Below are 25503 nucleotides of genomic sequence, written 5' to 3'. Positions count from 1 at the left end.
TGAAACAATTCAACTCTCGTTTGTTAACAAACAGCAAATGGTAACCATTAATGGAGGTGTCACCACCCAAGGGCAAGGTTTAAGGATTTGAAGGCTGGACTTCTAGGCAACTATAATCAAAATGCATGGGATCCCTGGGTGGCACAGCGGTTTGGCGCTGGCCTTTGGCCCAGGGCGCGATCCTGGAGACCCGGGATGGAATCCCACGTCGGGCTCCCGGTGCATGGAGCCTGCTTCTCCTTCTGCCTATGTCTCTGCCTCTCTCTCTCTCTCTCTGTGACTATCATAAATAAATAAAAATTTAAAAAAATGCAAAAGCACTTGTGAAGCACAGTACACGTTGTGTGTATATCTATATATACATATATAGGTCGCTTGGTAACTGGCCTCAAATGCAAGGCTCTTATAATGCAGTTTGCAGTATATTACAGTGCAGCAGGCATCCCCTTGTAGGAGGGAATAGCACAAAAATCAAGCCGGGACTTCAAACTTTCCTGGTCATTAGCTCATTAAACTCTCGAATCAAGAAAGAGTTGATACTGGGGCACCTGGGTGGCCGTCAGTGAAGCATCTGCTTTGGGCTCAGGTCATGATCTCAGGGTCCTGGGATGGAGCCCCATGTCAGGCTCCCTGCTCAGTGGGGGGTCTGCTTCTCCCTCTGCGCCTCCCCCCATCCTATCTTGTTCTCTCAAATAAAATCATTTTTTAAAAGATTTTATTTTTTTATTCATGAGAGACACGCACAGAAAGAGAAACAGAGACATAGGCAGAGGGAGAAGCAGGCTCCACGCAGGGAGGCCGATATGGGACTCGATCCCCAGGACTCCAGCATCACGCCCTGAGCCAGAAGACAGACGCTTAACTGCTGAGCCACCCAGGAGTCCCTCAAATAAAATCATTTTAAGAAGATGATCCCATTTTCACTTTAACATGGTTTATTTTCACAGGTTCATCAATCTAAACTTTGTGCTTTTTGGTCACTACCAGTGCATTACATTACAAACCCATTTTTAATGGAATTTCATAGAAAGTGTCTCAATTCAGAAAAATGGAGGTGCAGCATTTCTCCGAGTGCCCAGAAGACTTTTAGCCTGTCTTTAATGTAATTGTTCGGTGACTTAAGGGCTGCAGAGGCTTCCGATGGTGGAATAACCAGCCCTATTAGTGGGGGTTAGGAGCTGGACTTGGGAGCACCCTTCCTGGTTTCCAGTCCTGGCTCCATCACCCCGTAGCTCCGTGACTCTGGGGAAACCCCCTCTGGCTTTCTTTGCCTTGGTTTCCTCAACTGTCACATGGGAGTAAGGTGGGTGTGAGGCTGGAACAAAGAAATCTATGTAACTCTGGGAAACAAACTGGGGGTGGTAGAAGGGGAGGAGGGCGGGGGGTGGGAGTGAATGGGTGACGGGCACTGGGGGTTATTCTGTATGTTAGTAAATTGAACACCAATAAAAAATAAATTAAAAAAAAAAAAAGAAATCTATGTGGAACACTTAAATAAGCCCCTGCTAGCTGAAAGGGGCCCTGAAAACCGTTGCTGTCCAGCGCCTTCCCGCCAGTTGTTTGGCTCGGGTGGGAGGTTTCGTTTGCCAAGACCCCAATTATGAGAAGGAAAGTGAAATCCTTCTTGAATTCCTCCCACCTGTCTAGCAGCACCGTGGGGCATGCTTTCACGTTTTCATACAAATGCTAACAATGTGGATCCACTTGCACCCCCACCCATCCACCTAATTCTGTACCCTTACTGTTTATCAGGCCGATGGTAGGTTTCTGACTTGGCACCCAAAGGGGAGGATCTGGGAGGAGAACAAAGAGAAGGAAGGAGAAAGATAAAGCTTGAGGTGCGCGTTAAACAAAAAAACCCCTAAATCTCAAAGGCTTATCACAATTAAAGTTTATTTCTTGCTCCTGCAAGTGGCGGGTGGGGGGTCGGGGGAATCTGCTGCTGCTGTTTGGAAACCCAGGCCGGGAGAGGCTCAGCCACTTAATTGCAGGGCTGTCTTTATTCTCCTGGGGATGTGCAGGTGGGGGAGAAGCCAGTGCAGGGTCTTCAGGCCCCCTCACCACCCCCCAAACTTGGCCAAAATCCCTCCTGTGACTGCCCCTAAGTGCAAGGGTGCCTGGGAGCGGGCCTAGGAGGAAGGGGAAACTGGTTTGGCAAAGGGCTAACCACTTCATCCACGGGGTCTCAATGGGCAGGTGTGGGAGGATGCAGCTGCAAAAGATTAGATAATCAGGATTAAAAAAAAAAAAAAAAAAGCCTGATGGAAAGAGTAAGGGAGAGAAAAGGGGAGCAGGGAAAGCAGGAATCGGGCTCCTTACGGTGAGACGGGTGGCAGGAGCCCCAGGGAGGTAGTTGCCACGGTGTTCCCCGGTGTCTGGATTGTGCCCAAAAGGGAACTGGGTCTTAGGAAAGTGGAAGTTCGAGCTGGAACAGTTTTCCTGTGCTTCATGCGTGTGGGGGCCTCGCTGCCCCTGCTGCTACCCCATCAAGAAGAGAAGGCTGGGGACACCCCTGAATTTGGGCTCCCCAAATCCAGAATTGACATCGTCTCCCTTGTCTCTAACTTTCTGGTTAAATTAGCTATAAAATCCAGCCCCCCTCCCACCTGTGGACCTAGAAGTCACGCCGAGTGTCAACTGCAGTGTCACAAGGAGGAAGGAGAGGGTTTTCTTGGCAACAAAGGTGAATAAAGACCCTGTCGTGCGGTGACCGGTTATGGGTGTGCTTGATGCACTGTATCCCACGTTGCATCACCATCTAGAAGGCGGCGGTGGGGGGGGGGGGGCGGAGAAAAAGCTCATCAACTATTATAGGTGGTGACACTTCCTTTTGCCTACTTCCTATTTCTTCTTCTTGATATTTTAATGTATTATTTTAAGTATGTTTTGTTGTAATTTTACTGAAATCTGCACAGGTGTTCCTCTCTTTCCTTCGCGTGTTCCTTCCTTCAACAAATGCTCGTTGTGGGCCTTCCCTACCAGATTAGGCTCTCCCCGTCAGTATTCCTTCAATGGAAAAGAATTTGGTCAGCAGAGGGAGGGTATTTTTCTTTTCTGAGGTTCTTGGGAAACACAGGAAGACGTCACTCTGCCCCGAGGGTCACTTTCTTAATCCGAATGAGCTACGTCAACCTGTTTCATGTGTAGAAACATTCACCAGGAAAGCCCATGTGTAGGCCCTACCTCTAAAATTACTACTAATGGTGATATCTTGAGTAATTCTTTGGAAAAATAGGAAATAATGAACAGAAGCAATTAAATTGTCCTTATAATCCCAGCTCCCAGAGCTGGTCCTCTACAGGTAGCTCTTCGGTGTTATCGCAAGTAATTCAAATCCTACTGTGTACTCTGTAATATGCTTTTTATTTTTTTCCCCAAAATGCCCTCATATGGGAAAATTAGGAATATTTCTCCAGATGGTTAATTTTACTGGCTGAGAATATTTTAATTATTATAAGTCGCCTAAATCATTCTCTTACGCGACCTCTAATTCTAAGTTTTGCCAACGTAATGTCACTGCAGACAGATTTTTGTATGCGTCCGTGATTCTGTTCTTAGGGGGAAATGTCTATAAGTTGATACATCAGAGTTTTCATTTATATATTTATATATTTATTTATATATTTATATAATTTATATAATTCATATATATTTGTATATATTTATATATATTTATATATTTTTATATATTTTTATTTATTTATTTATTTAACTTGTGAAGGGCACTGGGGGTTATTCTGTATGTTAGTAAATTGAACTATTTTGAACTATTGAACTATTGAACTATAAATTGAATATTTATTTATTTATTTATTTATTTATAGAGTTTTCATGTTTTTGAAACACCTGCCAAATTTCCTTTCAGGAAGGTAATCCCAATTGTAGTTCCCACTAGCGGTGGGTGAGCGTGCCCCCTTTTCTGCACCCATGCTATTTAATTTTTTAAATTTATTTTTGGATTATAGTTGACACACCATCGTTATTAGTTTTAGGTGTCCAACGTTTATTCTATTAATCCTTAATTACTCAATGCTCGCCATGACAAATGTAGTCCCCATCCATCATAACTGCCATCTCACCGACTGTATTCCCTGTGCTAGGCTTTTCATCTCCGGGACGTACTTGTAGCTGCGAGTGTCCCTCTTCATTACCGTCCCCTGGTTCACCCCATCCCTCTTCTGGCAACCACTAATTTGTTCTTTGTATTGGAGTCTGTTTTTTGTTTGTTCATTTGTTTTGTTTTTTAGATTCCACATGTAAGCAAAATCCTATGGCATTTTGTCTCTGACTCCTTTCACTTAGCATAACGCTCTTAAGGTTCATCCTCGTTGCTGGAAATGGCAAGAATTCATTATGTTTTATGGTTCGGTAATATTCCTTCGTGCATATACACCACACCTTTCTCCATTTGTCTCTTGATTGCCACTCCACTTGCGTCCGTATCTTGGCTATTGGAAATCTGCAGTACACACGGGGGTGCGTGTATCTTTTCAAATTAGTGTTTTCGTTTTTCTGGGGTAAATACCAATTCCAGTTGAATTACTGGATTAGATGGTGTTTCCATTTTGAACTCTTAGAAGACTCTCCACCCTGTTTTCCACGGTGGCCACATCAGTTTGCATTCCCGCCAACAGTGCACGAGGGCTCCTTTTTTTTCCCACGTTCTCGCCAACACTAGTTATTTATTGTCTTTGATATTAGCCATTCTGACAGGTGTGCGGTGACAGCTCGTCATGGTGTCATTTGCATTCCCCTGATGATGAGTGATATTGAATAGCTTTTCATGTGCCTGTTGGCCATCTGGGTGTCGTCTTTGGAAAAAAACATCTATTAAGGCCCTCTGTCCATTTTTAATTAGGTTATTTTTAATGCAACTTGTTAGAATAAAAAATATATGAAATATATTTTGTTGGATAAGTCCTTTGCAAATATCTTCTCCCACTCAGTAGGTTGCCTTTTGGTTTTGTTGGTTTCCTTTGTTGTGTAAAAGCCTTTTATCTGGTGTAGTCAAAACTATCACTGTCTGTGTTTAATTTAAACTTCAGAGTGTCACAGATTATGAAATATTTCAATAATAGAACTCTTAAAGTAATTTCTGCTCATGAGGATAAAGTTAGTGTGAAATATTGTGCAATGTATTGTGGAGTGATCATGACCAGTTTCATGCTTCACGTCTTCAGCTGATTTTACTTCCAATTACGGAATTATTAATAGTTTATAATCACAGTGGTTGCTTGCCACTGGCCTTCAAATGTAAAGTTACATTTACTAATGCTTTAGACTGTATCAAGTTACTTTAATTATAACTTTTGGGAAAAAAAAAAAAAATCCATGACTTGTGAAAGCTGTTTATTAATTACATTAGCCAAAAGAGAATTATACGAAACCTACAATTTCTTGAGCTGCAACGCCACTTAATATGACAAGTCTTGCTGGGAATGAAGTAATGTTCTTCTTATTTTATAACTTTTTTTTTTTTTTTTTTTTGCCAAAACAAGACAAAACAAAACAAAACAAAAACTTCTGTCTTTTTGAGGACAGACTAGTAATCTTTTGAGGCAAACTGTGTCTCAAATGTATTGTCTGCAACTTTCATCACCGCCTAATATGGTGACTATTACTGAAAATGGAGAGTTTTGGGTTTTTTTCCTGGATAACAAAATACAAAAATCAGAAAAATCTTCCTCACAGATACCAACACTAACCATAGTGAATTATTGCCCCTTTACACGGTGCACGTTTTGTCTTCATAGCTTCACAACTTGGCTCACATTGCTGCTTCTGTCTCCAGTAACTTTCTACTTCATGAACTCCTTCCCATCCTTCAAAACTAGCATGTGGTAGACATGGTGTGTGATATCCGCTCCTACACACTCCTCCTTCTACAACTCCCAGTGTTCCTATCAAGGGTGGACTGGCTATAGTTGGTGGTGTTACGTTTTAAGATCAGGGTGGCCAAGCTAGCCAACTGGACCCCTGATCAAAGCTGAACCCATCAGAACCCCAGCGTGGGAATCAGAGTCTGAGTCTCTGAGAGATGAAGCCGTTTGCTGAGCTGACCTGAGCTGAAAGGCCATTTATAATGGGGATGGAATTCATGCCACCGTGATGAGCCATAGGCGTGGGCAAATTACAGTAGAGCGGAAATCCTTAGGAAGCTAGTGAAGCCAGTCTGCAGAATGGTTTCCATAGATTCTTTCTTACCTGCCTCCTTGCCTCCTTCCTTCCTTCCTTCCTTCCTTCCTTCCTTCCTTCCTTCCTTCTTTCCTTCCTTCCTTCCTTCCTTCCTTCCTTCCTTCCTTCCTTCCTTCTTTCCTTCCTTCCTTCCTTCCTTCCTTCCTTCCTTCCTTCCTTCCTTCCCATGAGTGATCTCATTCCAACCTGTGTCTCCTTTTTACTTTTTCTGGTTTTAGTTCCTTGAAGTTAAAGAACTTTGAGAAGATGGTCGAAATACCACTGTGTTCCTAAAGCTTTTTATGAGCACCTACAGGCTAACTTAATTACTTTTAAATGTTTAGGTATGACTCTATACAGTACATAGATTTCAGGTATTACTACATATAATATATATGATGCAGTACCCTATAATGAAATATGTAGGTTTTGTTCTCTAATAGTAAAGCCCTCAGATTGAGTGCTTCCTATAAGCTAGACCTAATGCTACATATTCTTATAATGCATGCATTATCCTCACACCTACACTCTAACGTTGGAATTCCCTCCATATTATCAATGAGGCGATAGAGCTCCTTTGTTCGACACCATGCAACTGGAAACCGAATGAGCCATGAGTTCTATTCAGGTCTCTCTGGTTCCAGAGACTGTTTCTAACCACTGTACTGAATCCCTTTTCAGCCCTAATAATTGTTTGCAATCTCCCTTGCTAAACTGTCAGTTCCTGGAGACTAGAGAGCATGTGGTGTACGTCTCTTAAAATGCCAGCATAGTGCCAACCGAGTGCAGCAGGCTCAACGCATGTTTATTGAGTTAAAATTCTCCAGCATTACCTGTATTGCCACCTCAGATTGTTGATAGGATTGACTACCCCTAAGTAATTGCCATTAGGACAAACGTAAAGGCCCATATGTACAAACATTTGTACAGACATCAGATCCCCAAATTATATAGCTTTATTTTCTGCTTTTGCAGTGCAGAGATAAAGAATGCATTAATTTCATATTTTGATACTAAGATGAATATTTTCAAAGCTATGAAAATTATAATCCAGAACACATTTTATATGCTGAATGGTAATATTGTCCATTTCTCTTTATTATGGAAAGTTGGTGGCATGATAAAGTTAGATAATATATTTAGTTTAAAAATGAAGGAAAAGTTCATGATTTCACCTGAAATTTTCACAAGTGGCACTGACTGCTAATTTGATGATGCAATTAGAAATACTGAAACCTGGGGCATCTGGCTGGCACATGACTCTTGATCTCAGGGTGGTGAGTTCAAGCCCCACATTGGGTGTAGAGATTACTTCAATACATAAATACATACTGAAACTAATGAAATTTGTAACTGCATAATTACATCGCTAATCCTGCGATTTAATTAGTGCACTTTGATTTACCGTGGGAAAAAAATTCCATAAAGGGGTTTGATCTGCTGAATTATGAATAATCCCAGTTAGGCTGCATATTTGTGGTTTCTCTTTTAAACAATACACCCCCAGTCTCCTATCAATAGAGTTCAGGTTAAACAAAATGTGAAAATTAAACTCCTAGAGTAAAACAAGGGGGAAAAAAGGATAAGGAAAAGACTTGCTCGGGGTTCTATTTAGTAGTTATTTTAAAATCAAGGGAATTAGAGCAAGTCTACCTTCGACTGAATGCCAGCGATTACTGTCAAATCGTTAGGGTAAGCCTGTATTTCCCTCTTCCTCCTTTGATACGACGTAGCAAGAATGGAATCATGGCTAGATCCGTGATAAGCAGGCATCCTGACATTTTTGCCCTTAGGAGTAGCTACAGGAAGCAGGCTGTAGTTTAGATTTCGCTTCAAAATTCAGTCCTTATTACATCCTACAACCCTCCCAGCACAAGAACACAAAATCCCATGCTTGCGGCATAATATCTGCTAGAGCAAAAACACGGGAAACCATGAAACTGTCTCAAATGATGATCCACCTTATGGTGGAGCCATCCCAATGTGCCCCACGCTTCATGCGACCGTTAAGGGAACGAGCCCCTCTCCACGTATACATAGAACGATCTGTGAGGCACAAGGACGCGTGTAGAGGATGCTCCCATTTGAAAAAAATAGCCTGTGACCCCATCCCCAAGTTCAGATATTTGCCATTCAAGTAAATTGCTTGAAAGTAAAATAATCGACACAGTTAAGCACCACACTGTCTGCAAGGTTCAAGCTTCCTTAAATGATCCCCTTTTGAATTTGTACTGTATCTGCCTCCCGGCTGCCAGCCTCTGTTAGGAGCCTCGGGAGTATCTAATTTTCTGGATCTTCTCTACACCTTTGTAAATGTGCAGGACTTTTTGGTGGAGATCGCTTCCTAACTTCTCCCTGGTATAGGGAGAGGAGGTGTCCCTGCTTGGTGGGTTTCTCCTTCTCCCACGCCTATAGGGGAGCAGCAAAGGTCGACCTCGCTGAGGGTCTCTGGCCCCCGTGGCTCCTGTAGACGGGAAGGGATCTCCTAACCAAGGCCCTTTAAACGATTGCTCTTTTGCCCTCTTAGAGCAGAGGCCCTGCTCTCTTTTCCAAGAAAGGATTTCCTGTTTCCCCTCCTCTATTGGAGACGGCAGTCCTTAGAATTGGCCTTCCTGGCACTTGGGCAAACAGGCACACGTAGGAAAAGAAAAGTTCTCCAGGGTGAGGCTGAAACTCGCGGCCAAAAGGAACATAACCGATCTCCTGCCAGTCCCTTCGTCTGTGAAGGGAACCTCCTATCACCGGGCCTCAGCCCCTGGAAACTGAACCACTTCTGGGTCAAAGCCAAGCTTCTAGGACACCTGTGTTATTTAAGGAAGACGATTCGGCCAATTGATCAGTCCTCGTCCTTCGGAGTGCCTTAAACCCAGCATTTTGTGGTATTGACACAGACTTCCGGAATATTAGAGCAGGTGTGGGTTGAGACCGTGGCCTCCCCTTCCCCGGTATCCGATGTTCCAGTGCCAAAGCCGGCAGGTAAAAATGCAGAGTCCGTTTAGATTTCATCTCTGCGGGTATTTTTTTTTAAACACTCCCATCTCTAGCCTCTTCCTAATCAACAGGTTTCAGGAAAATAAAAATGGAAATAGTCACCTCCCCCAGTAAAGGAAGGAAATAAGCGCAAGAGAAGAGGATTTGCAGTTCTTATTTATTTAAAAGTCAAAGCAATTAGAACACGTCTTCCTGGCATGGAGTAGTGGAGATGCTTCAAATTTAGTAATTTGGTACAAAATCTGCATGTATTTGTCAATTGTATTTACACACACACACACACACACCCTTCCTGCCAACCCATCCAGTACTTTGGTATTTTGTGGGAAATTTCCTTTATTGCTCAATAAAGGAATGTCACAATTAAAAAAAAAATCTACCATTTGAGTAGATATTAATTTATTGGAAACCATTTTTGAAAAGCAGTAATGTGAGATTCAATCTCATGATCGCACCGTGATTGAGTTTGTCAGTGGAGAACACATTTCTTTAAAAGTACTCTAGAATTAAAAAAAAAAAAAAAAAGCACTCTAGAATTGACCAATACTGCCTTCATTTAGTCAGGATCTTCCTCCGACCATCTTGAAACACGTCACCTTTCCGTCCCCATAGAACACGTACACACACACACACACACACACACACACACACACCCCTAAGATCCCAATGCCAAAATTTATCTGTACTTGTAACATTTCGTGGTATTAAATGTTAAATTTTATTTCAAGGACTATCACAGCCTAGAGATAAATATAATCTAAGCACCGAGATAGTACATTTCAGAAAATAAGCTAGCATTTCCGTGATTAAACTCGGACACCTATCATTTGTCATTCCAAAAGCTCCTGGCCTTCTAGAGTCTAGAATTAAAAGGGAAAGGGTTATGCGTTTAGGAAGTAGAAGCTGAAATTATTTATTTCAATTCAATATAGAATATTAGTCAAGAATAATAATCAATGTGTACAAAAATTTACATAACAAGAGACACAAGAGACAATGCAGCACCTTTAGAAAAATAATTAAGTTTTGTTGCATTTACAGGTAAGTGCCACACCGAGAATTTACAACACAGTAATTTACTGCAATCAATGACAGGGGAGTTTCATAAAGAAACAAAGCTCTTACACTCCAGATTTTCAGAAGGTATTATTGGAATGCGTAATCATAACCACAGAATTTGTACATCCTCTAGGATTGAGCGGACAAAAATCACACAAAGTTTTCATAGCACATATTCTAGCAAAGGAGTCCACTGTGTTTGGACGACTGGCTTAATGTCTCTGACAGGTGTGGAGCCTAGAAGAGTTACTGGCTTGATGGTGATCCTTCTGCAGCCGGCAAGACAGGCCCTCGCCGCAGTAACAGCGCTGGAATATCTCCAGCCCGTGGGAGCCTTTCCTCCTGTGCTTGGTGCACACCTGGCCCTCTTTGAGGACAGGTTTACAGATCTTGGACCAGAAGTGTCGCGCGCAACACAACCCCGTGGCGCAGTCTGATGATCGGAGACAGACCGAGCCTTCTTGTCCTGGAAGGGAGGAGACAGACACGCGGAAAAGCCCACGGTTACTACTGCTCGGGCTGCAGGATGTCCTTGGCAGAAGCCCCAAGGCCCTGATGACGGGCTGGCAAGGAGCGCGTCACCTTTCTGTCCCCATAGAACCCGTACACACACACACACAGGCACACACGCACAGACATGCACGCACCCCTAAGATCCCACTGCCAAATGCCAAAATTTATCTATGCTTGTAACATTTCGTGGTATTGAATGTCAAATTTTATTTCAAAGGACTATGGCAGCGGGAAGGCCCTTTACCTTTGGTATGATACAGTTTCGAAGACAGGGTGGTTCTTCTGGGGTACCCATCCAGGGTGCTGTGGTCGTTGCCACCGCTCTCCAGAATGGTCTCCTCGATCTCTCCTCGATGGAAGTGACCGTGGTCCGAAGGCATGCATATTCCTGAGGAGGCGGGAGGGCGCAGTCACGCGCTGCGGCCCGGGGTCAGCCACCAACGGCCTTGCCAGTGGCCGCCCGGAGGGCCTGCACCCACCCACCGACATGCCTCCTGGAGGTGACCTGATTTTCAACCCGAGCCCAACTTCCTCCCTGCTGCTCATGCAAAGCCCCCCAGGTGGACAGAAGCAGCATCAGTGCGGCCCCCCGAGCAGGCAGTCCTGGCCACAGCCCCAGCAGAGCCATTTAAAGAACTTTCCTACCAACTGTGGCGGTGGCAGGGAGCTTTCTGCCCATTTTAATGCCACCCTTGGGGTAAGAAATAAAATTAGTCACTTAAAAAATCGTTCTTAAAAATAACTCCGCTGCCCTCGGTGCTCTATGGGTCTATTGCCGGCCTGAGCAAAGGCAGCCCCAGCTGCCTGGAAGGTTCCAGACTCGCCCACCAGTTCCTTCACTGTATAATTTCTATATTACAGAGATGGAGTTGGTTCGTCCCCCAGTATTCCTGGGTCCTAAAGAGGGTCGCCACCCTCCAGTTTATTTCTGGAGACTTCTCGGGCTGTCTGAGCCTACCTCTTGGAGACCTTACATTTTCGGGGATCTGTGGTTGGGGGGGAGGGAGGAGTGCTTTATTTTAAGGGAGCGGGAGGTGGAGGGGGCAGGGGGATGGATGCAGAGGGCAGGATGCGTGGGTATCAAGATGCCCCCCCACTCCTCCCACCCCGAGGGTGGGGGGCTCAGGTAAGTCACCATCTTGTGGCTACCACCAGGGTGAACAGGGAGCGCTGGGAGACCCTGGGCGGAAGCCAGAGAGGGCCGGGCAGGGCTGGGCTCGCTGCATACTTGCACCTTGCTCCCCAGCTTGGTCCTCAGCTGCCGTCCAGGTGCTCCCTAGATGCGCATGCTCGCGGAGGGGTTGGCTCAGGGGAGCCGCGGCGGGGAGCACCTGGAGGGAGCCCCCGGAGGGTGGGGTGGGGGGGCAGCGACCTCCCGGATGAAGCCCTTTCCGGGGAACCTTGCAGGGGCGGGGGGGCACCCTGGGTGTTAGCAGAGCCGGGAGTGCGCCCAGCGCCCGCACCCATCCGCGGGCGCCCGGGAGGGAGGGATGGAGGGAGGGGTGGGGGGCGGGAGGGACGCTGCGCTGCGGGTCAGGCACGGAGCGACGGGACACTCACCGTTTTTGCAGTAATTCCCGGGGCAGCACATCGCGTGCCGCATGCAGCGTTTTCGGCGCTTCCTGCAGGCGAGGCAGACGGGCGCCCCCGTGCCCCCCGCGCCCCCCGCGCGGCCCGGGCTGGCGCAGTACTCCTCGGGGCTGCACTCCTCGTCCTCGGCGCACGGGTAGGGCTGCGGGGAGCGGGCGGTGAGGCCCCGGGACCCCCTCCCCGAGCCCCCCGAGCCCCCCGAGCCGCCCGGGCCCGCGCGCACCTCTCCAAAGCCGCTCCCCGCACGAGCCCCGGGCTGCGCGCCCTCGGGGTGCCCCTGCCCGCGCCCCGCTCACCTGGTAGCTGTCAAGGGTCTGGTACTTGTTCCCGCCCTCGTACGCGAGGCCCGGGGCGGCGCTCACCGCCCAGCCCGGGTGCCCGGCAGCGCCGCCCAGCGCCGGGGGCAGGTTCTTGATGGCGTTGGAGTGCAGGACCGAGTTGGAGGCGGCGCTCGCCCCGGGCCGCGGGGGCCCGCACAGGGCGGCCGCCAGCAGGGCCAGCAGGAGGCGGGCGGCTCCCGGGGCGCCCGGGGCCGGCATCGCGCTGGCGGACGCGGTCGCGGGGGGCGGGGGCGCGGGCGCGCGGGGGGCGCAGGGGCGCCCGGGTGCGAGGGGGCGAGGGTGGCCGCTGGAAGCCGCGCCGGCTCGGCTGCGCCCCGGGCTCCGAGCGCCTCCCGCGGAGCCAGAGTCCCCGGTGCGGCCGCGGCTCTGCGCCGCCGCCGCCGCCGCCGCCGCCTTTATACCGCGGGCGCGAGCATCCCGGCCCCTCCGGGAGACAACAAAGCGGGGATGGGATTTCAAAGCGCTGGGAGGGGCTGGAGGGTGTGTGTGCATGTGTGTGTGCGTGTGTGTGTGTGTGCGTGTGCGCGCACGAGAGGGGGCGCCCGGCCCAGCGCAGCGCAGCGCAGCTCAGCGCAGCTCAGCGCAGCGCGGGGGGCGGAGGGGGCCTGCACCCGCGCGCCCTCCGGGTTGCAGGAACCGCAGCACCCTGCACTTGGGAGACTCTTCTCGGGTCTCCCCGACGCCTGTGCATGCTCGCTTAGCGAGCCCCGTGAATGGCATCTCGCCTTCAGCGTTAAACACCCACCCCCCTACCCACCCATCTCCACCCGCACCCATGGGTGACTCGGGGTCTCCGCCAGCGGGCCAGGCGGCCCGTGCGAGTTGCTGATTAACCTCGCGGGGGCCACGGTTTGCAGAGGTAGGGTGAGGTCCTCGGTTCACGGTCAGCTTCTCCCCCTCCCCATCCTTCCCCTTCCTTCGTCTACACCCATACCACCACCACCACCACCACCCCCGTCCCGCCGCCACCGCAGGAAAAATGTGCAAAGAGAAGGAAATTTGCACATCAAACGAGGGCAAGGAGGAAGAAGAACTAATGCTCTTTGGATGGGGGAGGTTAGAGAGGGAGGCGAGAGACGGGCGTTGGGAAATGAGATCAGGGGGCGGAGGGAAGAGGGAAGGGACCGGTCCGATAATCAGACTATTTAATGCGGCTCTTTGAATCCGAGGGGCCGCGGCCTGGAGATGAACTTGATGAGGCAGACGGGGCCGAGATCAAAGTGGCCCGAGTCCCCCCGGGGCCCGCCGGCGTGGGCCCGGCCTGCTCGCGCTGCCCCCGGGTGCCCTGGCGGCCGCCCCGGGGCGCAGCAGCGCCCGGCTCCCTGCTCGGGGCTCCAGGCCGCAGAGCGCAGAGCGGCCGCGTCTGCACCCCGAGGCACAGGGGGTGGGGTGGAGGGGGGCATGCCCCTCTCCGGGGAGCTCAGCTGGGCTTAGCTTAGCTTAGATCCCTGCACGCAAGTCCTAGAGTCCCGCTGGTGTGCAAGCGAGGCTGTCCTGCTTGCACGTGCACGGCCGAAGCCTGTGCCCCGTCTGGGATCTTGCCCTTTGGGGGGCCGGGGGCGCAGGGGGTGGATGCAGGATGGAGGAGACTGCTGTGGTGATAGGAGTAACACAAGATAAGGAAGGGCCGCCCTTATTTGCAGGACAGGTTGGTGTTGTGTCGGGAGATGCACAGCTGCCCTGCACTTCAGCGCAGGAAGAGAGGATTCAATGATCCGTCACTGCTGAATCAGAAAGACTAGCAGGGAGCAATCTGCTGCTCCAGAGCCTCGGTGGGACTTAATACTCTCTACACAGACCTGTTCACCGGCCAGGGCCCCCCACCAAGGACAGCCAGTGAGGGTCTGCAAGTAGGGAGATCCCCAAGTTAATAGCTGGGGAAAGGGATATTTAAAAATAAAATAAAATAAAAGTTCATAAGCGTCTGTGTTCCAGTTCCTTGGGTTTCAGAGGTTGTGTTAAGAAGATCTTCCAGGGTTGTCTGGGGGGGCTCGGCGGTTGAGCATCTGCCTTTGGCCCAGGGCATGATCCTGGGGTCCCCAGATGGAGCCCCATATCAGGCTCCCTGCATGGAGCCTGCTTCTCCCTCTGCCTGTCTCTGCCTCTCTCTCTCTCTCTCTCTCTCATGGATAAATAAATATTTTTTTAAGAATCTTCCAAACAATTCTTTAATAATGCCTCTAATAGCACCAGTATCCCACCCACCCCAAATGCCATCTGTCCTGTGAAATTTCCTCTGCTTTATTGATGATTCCTTCTTGAAATTTTAATATGGATTAAATCCCACATTGTTGTGTGTGTGTGTGTGTGTTTTTTTTAGGTTTTATGACAAACATGTACAATGATCTAGACTTGGCTACAACGTTAGAAATGTTTGGCACAAATGGAGATTTGAAACAAAGGAGAAGCTGTTGATATAGGTTTTTTTTTTTTTTTTTTCCTCTTTTAAATGAGCCCAAGAAACAAGTCGAGGTACATTTTATTGAGAACAAGCAACAAGCCAGGTCTCCCTGGGGCAGGTATGGCCCTACCTCAGTTGACCTGAAGTTGGGATATTTGGAGAGGTATTGTAGGATAACAGGGTAACGCTATAGGGGATTTCAGGTGTCACACTATCACTTGCAGAATATGATAGTAAAGTCAGTATTCGACGTGCTGAGCACCTTCTGTGTCAGAAAATCTGCAGTTGTCTTAAGTTGTTATGATGCTGAAATACAGAGAACCAATCCCCTTACCTTGGGAAGGGTGAAGATGTTTCTTCTTTGTCCTATTATCCTATTGAAATATTTCTAAAACTAGGCTGTGCCACACTTATGGCCAGCCTCCTTTCCTCTTTTGGAAAGAGATGGTAATGTTATCATAAAAAATACCAAATTTAACTCATTAGGAGTTTGGATTCACAAGTCAAACTATTGTCGGGGGTGGGGGGGGGAGAAAGTTTCATCAGCAAACGAAAACCTTTAAGGAAAAAGCATGTTGCATAAATTCAAGCCCTGGATTTGTACGTCTGTTATGGCTTCATGGTCATTGAGCTTGGACAGAGCCTGCTGAGTTAGGGGAGCTAAGGCAAGACTAGAGGTTTCAGAGCAGACCGGGTTCTATCTCCTTTACTACTTTTCCACGCTGCTCCTGACGTCGTGATCTGAAAGCTAATAATGAATTGGTCAATACTTGTGTTTCTACCATGTGCTGAGCAGGGTAGTTGATGCTGTGGGATCAGAGATGAGTGCTCAAGGTATCTGTCTTCAACTGAGTCGGGGGAGGGCTGGCAAGCTCCTAGGTTATACAGAAGAGCAACCCCCAACTCTTAGTTTCAAATGGGAAATTGTACTCCCCCCCACCCCCCCAGTGGAATTTCCTTTTTTTTTTTTTTTTTTTTGGAATTTCCATTTGAAGAGCCTTTCCAGAATGAGTTTGCTCACTGGCAACAAAAGAGCAGGACGGATAAGGAGGTAGACGGAGGGTCATAGTTCCATCACCGGCCAATTAAAAGTCAGCGAATGCCCCTGATATGCAAAATGCTACCCTAGTACTTTGAGAATAACCCCCACCCCACCCCCCAAATATCAAAGGCAGGTTCCTTGTCCTGAGAAAGCTTTCTACCTAGGAGTAGTTGGAGAAGCAAATATACTTATATGGGAATCGGGGTAAAAGTTTTGTCCAAAACGGGTCAGATTTTGGCACATATGAGATCGTGGGGAAGACACAAAAAGGCCCAGAAAGGGTGACGATGACAAGCCTCAGGAAAGGGAAGGTTCTGGTGACTCTCTGAGCTAGGTGGCAGAGGTTGGGGAAGTCCTGGCCTCGGTATCTCGTTGACTAAAAGCAGTTTATTTAGTTCCATAGGGCCCCATGACTCCTATTTCACCTGTTTAAATATTCATAATTAATATAATAGGTTTAATATTTTTATATTAGGTTTTAAAATAGGTGGAACATGTGCACCGAAGTGGAATGAACCCTCCTAGCTCATCAATGGCATGAGATTGCGTGCGCTCCTCACATTTTCCCTACTGTGCACGGGGCAGAGGATACGTCCCCCTCCTCATCCGCGAGGAAGATGTCAAATATGCTCCAAAACACCGTGCTATTCACAATTTTTCCATCGTTGTCATTTGAGATTCTTCTGCGATTGCTGCTTACTGGTCCTCTCCCTCCTTCCCTCCTCTCCCCCCTCTTTTTCATTCTTTCTCTTTGTTAAATCAAAGGAAGCAGATCTGTTGCCATTTAATTGTCCTTTACTAGGAAAACATTACATAAATGTCATTCCTTATGGTGGCTGCTGTCAATGTTTATGTTGGTGCCGATCTTAAATTTATAGTAGGGATTCCTCATTCCTGAGTTTAGTTAAAAAAAAAAAAAAGTTATATGACTTTCCCATTGGCCTTTGAAAGATTTTGGTCTTAATGCTCTTCATGACCTTAAAAGGGCTTTTAAAAAAAGACCAGGCCCAGGGTAGGACTCCCCAGAGGCTGGATTAGGCTTTTCTGCACTCCTGGGTACAAAGAGAAGGCGAGATTTGACAATGGTTATGTTTATTTGGTCAGTGGAGATGGCCAGCCCAGATAAATCAGGCTCCGTGGTAGCTTTCCAACCCAGCCCAGAAGATGGGTTTTACAGGAGCAGGACATTAAAAATCAATCTGAGAAGAGAGCCCAGAACCCAGAAACTTTTGACAAAAATAGGGAGAATCTTGTCTGATGTCCTGACTCCGAGAGAGGTCTGCGGGATGTAGTTAGACTGTGAAGCTGCCCCCTTAGCATCCTCCCTAAAGGGTCTGACATTTCCAACCCTAAATACTGGCCCAGGGCAGTGGAAAGCAGGATGCAGGAGGCTTTTCAGACTCCAGACCGACAGAAATGTCATTTTCCTGCATGTCTTTCAATTCCTATTATTGTGTCCTTTAAAATGCAGGTGTTCTCTAAGGATTGGGGCCAAAGGGGGTATTTTTGGGAGCAGGAGACTGGGGCTGGAATTCTGTGACGGCCTGCAGTTGGCAGCTTGGTCAAGCTGTTTTATTCTAGTGTTGGTCTTTCGTTTATAAAATGCAATGTGGGGGGGTGGTGGTAAGGGGGCCCCTTTCAGAGTTAGCAAGCTCATTAACCAAAATAAAAATAAAAATAAAAATAAATAAAAATAAAAATAAAAATAAAAATAAAAATAAAAATAAATCACTGCCAGGACAAGGCCTTTTGTATTCTGATTAAATAAGAATATCCTGTAAGAGACCTGTTCCTCAGGCAGCCTAAAGAAATAATCGCTGACACCAATACTGTATTTTGATTTCAACTAATTTTTTCGAAGAAAACAAGAATTTAAATCCCTGAAAATAAGTGAATACTTGAATCAGGTGTTTGTTCTTGTTGTTTTGTCTTGTTTTTTAAGAAACAGAGATACACATGTATTTCTAAATGAAGTCAGATGTTCTTGGAGGAAATGCAGCAAATATGGGAAAGTCCAAAACAAAATATAAGTGATAGATGCAATTGTGTTAACTTGTCGTTCCTACTGGCAAACACCGCGGAGAGCGAGCTTAAGAGAGTGGGAAATTATTTGCCCTCATAAGACTGACCCTAATGCTTCAGAGGTGAATTTCTCCAACCATCCCTAAATTTCAAACTAGGAAATTGCAATGGGACCCAGGGGTGGAAAACAGGATGCAGGACCTGGAAAGCTCTTTAGGGTCCCAAGACCCTGTCCTAGAACCAACCGGGAAGAACCAGGGATGTAGGTTAGAGCAGAGCTATGGGAGCATGCCCTTGCACTCACTCCCTGCACCCCCACTGTGCCTGCACCTCCACTACACAGGCACTCTCTCCCTGCACCCCCGCTGCGCACGCACCACTCTTGCACCCCTACTATGCATGCACCCTCTCCCTGCACCCCTACTATGCATGCACCCTCTCCCTGCACCCCTACTACACGGGCACCCTCTCTTTGCACCTCCACCATGTGTGCACCCTCTCCTTGCACCCCTGCTGTGCACACCACTCCTGAACCCCCACTGTGCGTGCACCCTCTTCCAGCACCTCCAGTGTGTGTGCACCGACTCCTGCACCCCCGCTGTGTGCATACCCTCTCGCTGCACCCCTATTACATGCGCACCCTCTCCGTGCACCTCCACCGTCTCCCTGCACCCCTACTATGCGTGCACCTTCTCCCTGCACCCCCGCTGTGCGCACACCCTCTCCCTGAACCCCTACTACACGCGCACCCTCTCCCTGCACCCTCGCTGCGCGGGCACCCTCTCCCTGCACCCTCATTGCGCGTGCACCGTCTCCCTGCACCCCTACTATGCATGCACCCTCTCCCTGCACCTCCACCGTGTGTGCACCCTCTCCTGCACCCCCGCTGTGCACTCACCCTCTCCCAGCACCCTCATTGAGCGTGCACCGTCTCCCTGCACCCCTACTATGCATGCACCCTCTCCCTGCACCCTCATTGCGCGTGCACCGTCTCCCTGCACCCCTACTATGCATGCACCCTCTCCGTGCACCCCTACTATGCGCGCACCCTCTCCCTGCACCCCTACTACGCGCGCACCCTCTCCCTGCACCCTCATTGCGCCTGCACCGTCTCCCTGCACCCCTACTATGCATGCACCCTCTCCCGGCACCTCCACCGTGTGTGCACCGGCTCCTGCACCCCCACCCCCACCCCTGCGCCCGGCGGAGGGACCCCAGCCCGCCGCCCGCAGGTGCCGCGCTGCGCAGTCCCGACCCGCCGCCGCCGCCGCCGCCGCGCGCACGGGAGAGGGAAACCGCGCGTGTTGGGGCCCGGCTTTGCTGCGAAGATCAAAGGGCCCGCGACCCCCGAAGCGCCGCTGGCTCCGAGCAGACGTCGTGCTCAGCACATTCGCCCCAGAGCCGGTCGCGCCGCGGGGGCTGCGGCTGCGCTGCTGTGTCAGCTCCCGGCAAATGAATACAGGCCCTTCCGACCTGATTAAGACGGGGCGGGGGACGGCGACCGACGGAGGGTGCAAGCTCCGAGGGTCCCGCCCCGCGCCCCGCGCCCCGCGCCCCGCGCCCCCGCCCGGGCGGCGGGAGCCAGAAAGCCGCTCCTCTGCTGCCCCCGCGTGGCCGCCGGCGGAAGTTCTCCGGGTCCCGCAGGTGCCTATGTTAGAGCCCCTTCCCGCCGCGCGCCGACCTCCGGCGGGGCCTCTTGTGCTTCTTCTTCTTTTTATTTATTTTTTAAATCTTATCTTTTTCATTTACTTATTTTTTATTTCTTTTAGGTTTTTTGAATTTATTTTTAAATCTTATCTTTTATATTTACTTATTTTCTATTTCTTTTAGTTTTTTGAATTTAGTTTTTAAATCTTATCTTTTATATTTACTTATTTTCTATTTCTTTTAGTTTTTTTGAATTTATTTTTTAAATCTTATCTTTTGTATTTACTTATTTTCTATTTCTTTTAGTTGTTTTGAATTTAGTTTTTAAATCTTATCTTTTATATTTACTTATTTTCTATTTCTTTTAGTTTTTTTGAATTTATTTTTTAAATCTTATCTTTTATATTTACTTATTTTCTATTTCTTTTAGTTTTTTTGAATTTATTTTTTAAATCTTATCTTTTATATTTACTTATTTTCTATTTCTTTTAGTTTTTTTGAATTTAGTTTTTAAATCTTATCTTTTATATTTACTTATTTTCTATTTCTTTTAGTTTTTTTTAAATTTATTTTATTTTTATTTTTTATTGGAATTCAAGTTGCCAACATGTAGCACAACACCCAGATAAAAGAAAACTTCTGCGCAGCAAAAGAAACAGCCAACAAAACTAAAAACCTACAGAATGGGAGAAGAGATTTGCAAATGGCCTCTTGTTCTTCTTCTTTTTATTTTTTTAAATCTTATCTTTTTTTCTTTTTTTTTTGGTTTTTATTTTATTTTTTATTGAAATTCAAGTTGCCAACATATAGCACAACACCCAAATAAAAAGCTTCTGTGCAGCAAAAGAAACAGCCCACAAAACGAAAAGACAACCTACAGAATGGGAGAAGAGAGTTGCAAATGGCCTCTTGTTCTTTTAATTTTTTTTATCTTATCTTTTTTATTTATTTTTTTGAATTTTTTTATTTTTATTTTTTGTTGGAATTCAATTTGCCAACATGTAGCACAACACCCAGATAAAAAGCTTCCGCAGAGCAAAAGAAACAGTCAACAAAACTCAAAGACAATCTACAGGATGGGAGAAGAGATTTGCAAATGGCCTCATGTTCTTCTCAATGCTCCACACTGTCCTTTGTGTGCAGAGTCCCTTCTTCCTTCCTAAGTTATGATTAAAAAGAGAAACGGATCCAACACGTAGGTCCTCTGATCTGCAGCTGCACTTGGAAGGTGGGGTGGGGGGCATTCCCAGAGAGAGATGTCAAGGTCATGCACAGGGGGGCCCTGGTGAATTTAGAGGTGCCTTCGCTCAGGTCCTGATCTCAGGCTCCCCGCCCACCTGCGACTCTGCTACTCCCTCCCTCTGCACCCTCCTCCTCGCCCCTTCCCTCGCTCGCTCGCTCTCTGTCTGAAATACATGCATAAAATCTTAAAAAAAAAAAAAGTCAAGGTCTCCAGAATATTAGAAATGTATAATTGGGAAATTCTGGGTCAAACAAATCACAGACGAGACCATACACATAAAACTACTCATGGAAAATAAAAGTATGAGAGAATATTATGCATGTATTTGAGAAGCTATTAATCATTTCATGGTTCCATGCTCAAAGAAGAGGATACAAACCTAGAGCCTCAGGCAACATAATAGTCAAACACACTATTTAATATTTGCATTTCTTTCGAGCCAACATAATACGCAAGTTAAAAAAGGTAGAAAAATTAATAAAACCTACTGGAAGTACAGACAACACATGCATCTGTTAAAATTAGTAGTAATAGTCACCCATTGTTATTTGCAACTAATAATTCTAGACTGCTCCCAAGGTTTTTCCTACAGTTCATTTTTCTTAAAGAGAAGTCCTCACAGCGACCAAACTCAAAACCCCCAAAAGCGTTTCTCTGCAATTGGGGATTTCTTTTAAAGAATAAAGGATTCCGGAAGATGTGTGAGAACGCTATTTCTAAACCCCCCATTCGGTAAATATTTTTATTTCCGTGCTAAATTCATAGCTAGAAGTCAGACGCTACGTATAAAACTGCACACTGTTGTTTTAAGTATTATAATGTCAAATCTAAGAATGCCTTTAAAGAAGCAAACTGACCTCAAACTTTCAAAACGTCGTTGTTTGGATTAGACCCCGTCCACCTTTTTTGAGCCATATTCTCCACCGTTTTCTTTTCACAATATTGCTTCTATCCAGCTGATTCTACTTACAAGAAAAGCAGCCTTAGAGCAAGCTCTAGGTTCCCATTGCATTTTGCAAACGTCAATAGCTCTGTAAACCCCACTTAGCCACCAGCTTCCTCAGATGCATGAAGGCATCCAGCAGAGAACCTAACAGCTGATTAACTTCTTATCAGAAGTTTATCCCCTGCCCCTTTCTGTTAATATCATTTATTATTCTTATTTGCATGTGCTGATCATCGTAGAAGGGAGGCTATGGCTAGAGCTGTGGAGTCTAAGACGCCAAGGTGTACAGCTTGCTTCGTTTTTGTAGCTCTTGATTTCTAGGCAAAGTCTTACATTTGTTTGGAAGATTACCTTGCTGTGGTTTTATTAACAGATGAGGTTAGAAAAACAAGTAAGGAAATAGCAAATAAGTATGGGGAGCTTTTACTTGCAAGTGTGTAAGAAACTGGAGAGAAAATAATGGAATCCTCCCGTTTCTGTAGGCGATAAGAGGTGAGTATCAGTCAGGAGAAGATTTTTTTTTAAATTTTATTTATTTATTCATGAGAGACACAGAGACAGAGAGGCAGAGACACAGGCAGAGGGAGAAGCAGGCTCTATGCAGGGAGCCCGATGTGTGGGACTCGATCCCGGGTCTCCAGGATCACACCCTGGGCTGAAGGCCGCACTAAACCGCTGAGCCACGCAGGCTGCCCCAAGATTTTTTTTTTTTTTTTTTAAGATGATTAAGAACTCTGCACTTCTGGGATTCTTAAACTATGGTGTGCATGAAAACCCTGAGTATATATGTTAAAATCCAAGTTCCCACATCCTGTAGGTGTGGGTAAGTTTAGCCCCTCCTGCCTTTTTTGTTGTTTGTTTCGTTTTTAAGATCGATTGATTTTTGGGGAGAGAGAAAGCAGGGGGTTGGGAGGGAGAGGGAGAGAAGCAGACTCTCTGCTAAGGGTGGAGCCCGATGAAGGGCTCAATCCCAGGACCCTGAGATCATAACCTGAATCGAAATCCAGTGGGACCCACCCAGGCAACCCCCGCCACCCCTGTTGTGACACTTCCCACTGGCTGACTGTAATGCAGGGCCTCCCTTAGGCAACGCTTTGCAAAATTCCCCCATCGGTCCACCGGTTCCCACCCACCCGGTCTGTCACCTTGCAAACCAAACTCCTCACTTTCCACCCAGGTTACAAGTTAATCCCAAACTCAGTGTTTGCCCGAACTCTGGAAAGCTAGGTTAACGGGCGCCCACCCCTGACCCCACACTACACGTACACCCGTCTTCTCAGAGACTGGCTCCTCATTCCCATTTTGTATATCAGTTGCAGGGCTCAGAAATATGCATTATTATATTTTAATGTCCCAAATGATTCTGGGGCAGAGCCAGGTTTGGGACAGGTGGCCCTTGCTCACACTTATGGATCAGAACGGGGACCAGGTGCTGGGGCAACCGGAGGCCTAGAACTACTGGTATGCTTAGCCAAGAACCAACCAGTGCTTAAAAAATAAAATAAAATAAAAAGCCTAAATAAATATATACGTACCTACACCTGCATATTATAAATGTTACTGATATAAACGATATACAGGACACAATTTGCAAATAATAAAATATATGCATTATTGCACCACATATCCTATAGCCCGTTGATTCTTACAGATGCTTCTCCTGGGTTTTGCTGAACTCTTGTATTTGTAGCAAACATCATGGGTGTGATTCAGCCACGATTTGACAAATGGGATTGCATCGTGTTCCATGTGTTTTTACTAATCAGTCCCTCATCACATCTGATACATGTTCCACTGTTAACCCGTTCGTGCCCTTGTACAAATTACACTCATTAAACTAAAATAAAACGGCTTTCAGCTTCCGTTTTAATCCAGCCCTGAGTTTTCATGTCTGCCGATTTCCGTGGTGGTTAGATTCAAGGGGAAAATGTGACTCCACTAAACATGTTGTTAGGCGATTTTTTCACTAAGCGTGGTTTGTGAGATTAATCCATATTAAATTTAGCTGATACTAAATTTCACATCAGTGAAATTAGTTTATTTATTTAGTTTATCTTCACATCAGTGTAGTATTTCACTGTTCAAGTGTATCAGATTTAATGGTGCATTAGCCACGTGATGAATATTTTAATTTCTACATTTTTGGCTATTTCAGAATGCATATGCGTAGGCATCCTTACATGTACCTCCTGGTGAACATGTGTGGAATTTTTTTTCTTTCTTTTTTTTTTTTTAATTTTTATTTATTTATGATAGTTACAGAGAGAGAGAGAGGCAGAGACACAGGCAGAGGGAGAAGCAGGCTCCATGCACCGGGAGCCCGACATGGGATTCGATCCCGGGTCTCCAGAATCGCGCCCTGGGCCAAAGGCAGGCGCCAAACCGCTGCGCCACCCAGGGATCCCTGGAATTTTTTTTCTAAAATATTTTTCTAGGGATGCCTGAGTGGCTCAGTGGTGGAGCTTCTGCCTCTGGCTCAGGTCGTGACTCCTGGGTCCTGGATTCGAGGCCCACATCGGGCCCCCTGCATGGAGCCTGCTTCTCCCTCTGCCTGTGTCTCTGCTTCTCTCTCTCTCTCACGAATAAATAAATCTTTTTAAAAAATACAAAATAGAAGATAAAAAAAGAAAATATTTTTCTAAAATTTACCAATGGGTGGAGTCGTTGAGTTGTAGAATATGAACATTTTCGATTTTATTAAATATTGCAAAATTGTTCCTCAAGGTTGTAATAATTCATGTACGTACCAGCAGCATAGAAGGAGTTCACATGGCTACCCATCTTACCCAACACTTGCTATTTTACAGTCTTAATTTGCATATCTAAGGGCAGAGATGGCTTCTTCTAATTTTTAAGCTTACAGTGACTGATTATCAATCATGTAGAATACATATGCATAGATTTCTGTATTTCTGTTCTCTAGAACAGAAGACTTGGCCAAACTTCTTAGGCCATATAACAAACCATACAAAAATAGTACAAGAAAAGAACTTACAGAGCACCTGGGGGACTCAGCGGTTGAGGGTCTGCCTTCGGCTCAGGGCGTGACCCCGGGGTCCTGGGATCGAGTCCCATGTTGGGCTCCCTGCAGGGAGCCTGCTTCTCCCCCTGCCTGTGTCTCTGCCTCTCTATGTCTCTCATGAATAAATAAATAAAATCCTTAACAAAGAAAAGAAAAGAGATCACAGGCTACTCTCTTGAGGCTATACACACAAATATCTAAAATGCAACAGTGGTAAATCAAAAATACCAATGTATTAACAATGCATGTCATGACAAAGTTGTATTCACGCCAAGGAAGCACGGGTGTTTTGATTTTCCCTCATGATAAGTGCACTCTGGCAGCCCATCACCTCTCTCACCCACTCCCCGTGCCCCTGCCCCTCCCCTCTGGTGACCGGCGGTTCATTCTCTGGAGTTAAGAGTCTGTTTCTTAGTCTTTCTCTCTCTCTCTCTCTGACTACTTTCTTTCTTTCTTCTTTCTTTCTTTCTTTCTTTCTTTCTTTCTTTCTTTCTTTCTTTCTTTCTTTCTTT

General features: G+C 46.6%; 1 protein-coding gene across 1 annotated transcript; it reads right to left on the bottom strand.

Annotated features, from left to right (window-relative positions):
• Positions 1-9340: 9340 nt before the first annotated feature.
• On the bottom strand, positions 9341-12881 carry DKK1 (dickkopf WNT signaling pathway inhibitor 1). The gene is made up of 4 exons (XM_072801946.1): positions 12624-12881; positions 12298-12469; positions 10982-11125; positions 9341-10690 (listed from the first exon to the last, which is right to left on the bottom strand). Exons 1-4 carry the CDS (start codon positions 12864-12866, stop codon positions 10437-10439), a joined length of 813 nt encoding a protein of 270 aa, XP_072658047.1. The 5' UTR covers positions 12867-12881; the 3' UTR covers positions 9341-10436.
• Between the last annotated feature and the right edge of the window lie 12622 nt (positions 12882-25503).

The sequence above is a fragment of the Canis lupus genome, chromosome 27 (genome assembly GCF_048164855.1).
Source record: "Canis lupus baileyi chromosome 27, mCanLup2.hap1, whole genome shotgun sequence".
In the NCBI taxonomy this organism is placed as follows: Eukaryota; Metazoa; Chordata; class Mammalia; order Carnivora; family Canidae; genus Canis; species Canis lupus.
Note: the sequence above shows the minus strand (reverse complement) of the source record. Positions and strands in the feature narration are given on the sequence as shown.

Bases quoted from the DNA above. Each gene is read 5' to 3' on its own strand.
- DKK1 (XM_072801946.1), bottom strand. From the start codon at position 12,866: ATGCCGGCCCCGGGCGCCCCGGGAGCCGCCCGCCTCCTGCTGGCCCTG. The intron at 11,126-12,297 runs GTGAGTGTCCCG...CCGCCTCCTCAG, and splicing joins CGGGAATTACTGCAAAAACG to GAATATGCATGCCTTCGGAC. The intron at 10,691-10,981 runs GTAAAGGGCCTT...CCTCCCTTCCAG, and splicing joins GAAACTGTATCATACCAAAG to GACAAGAAGGCTCGGTCTGT.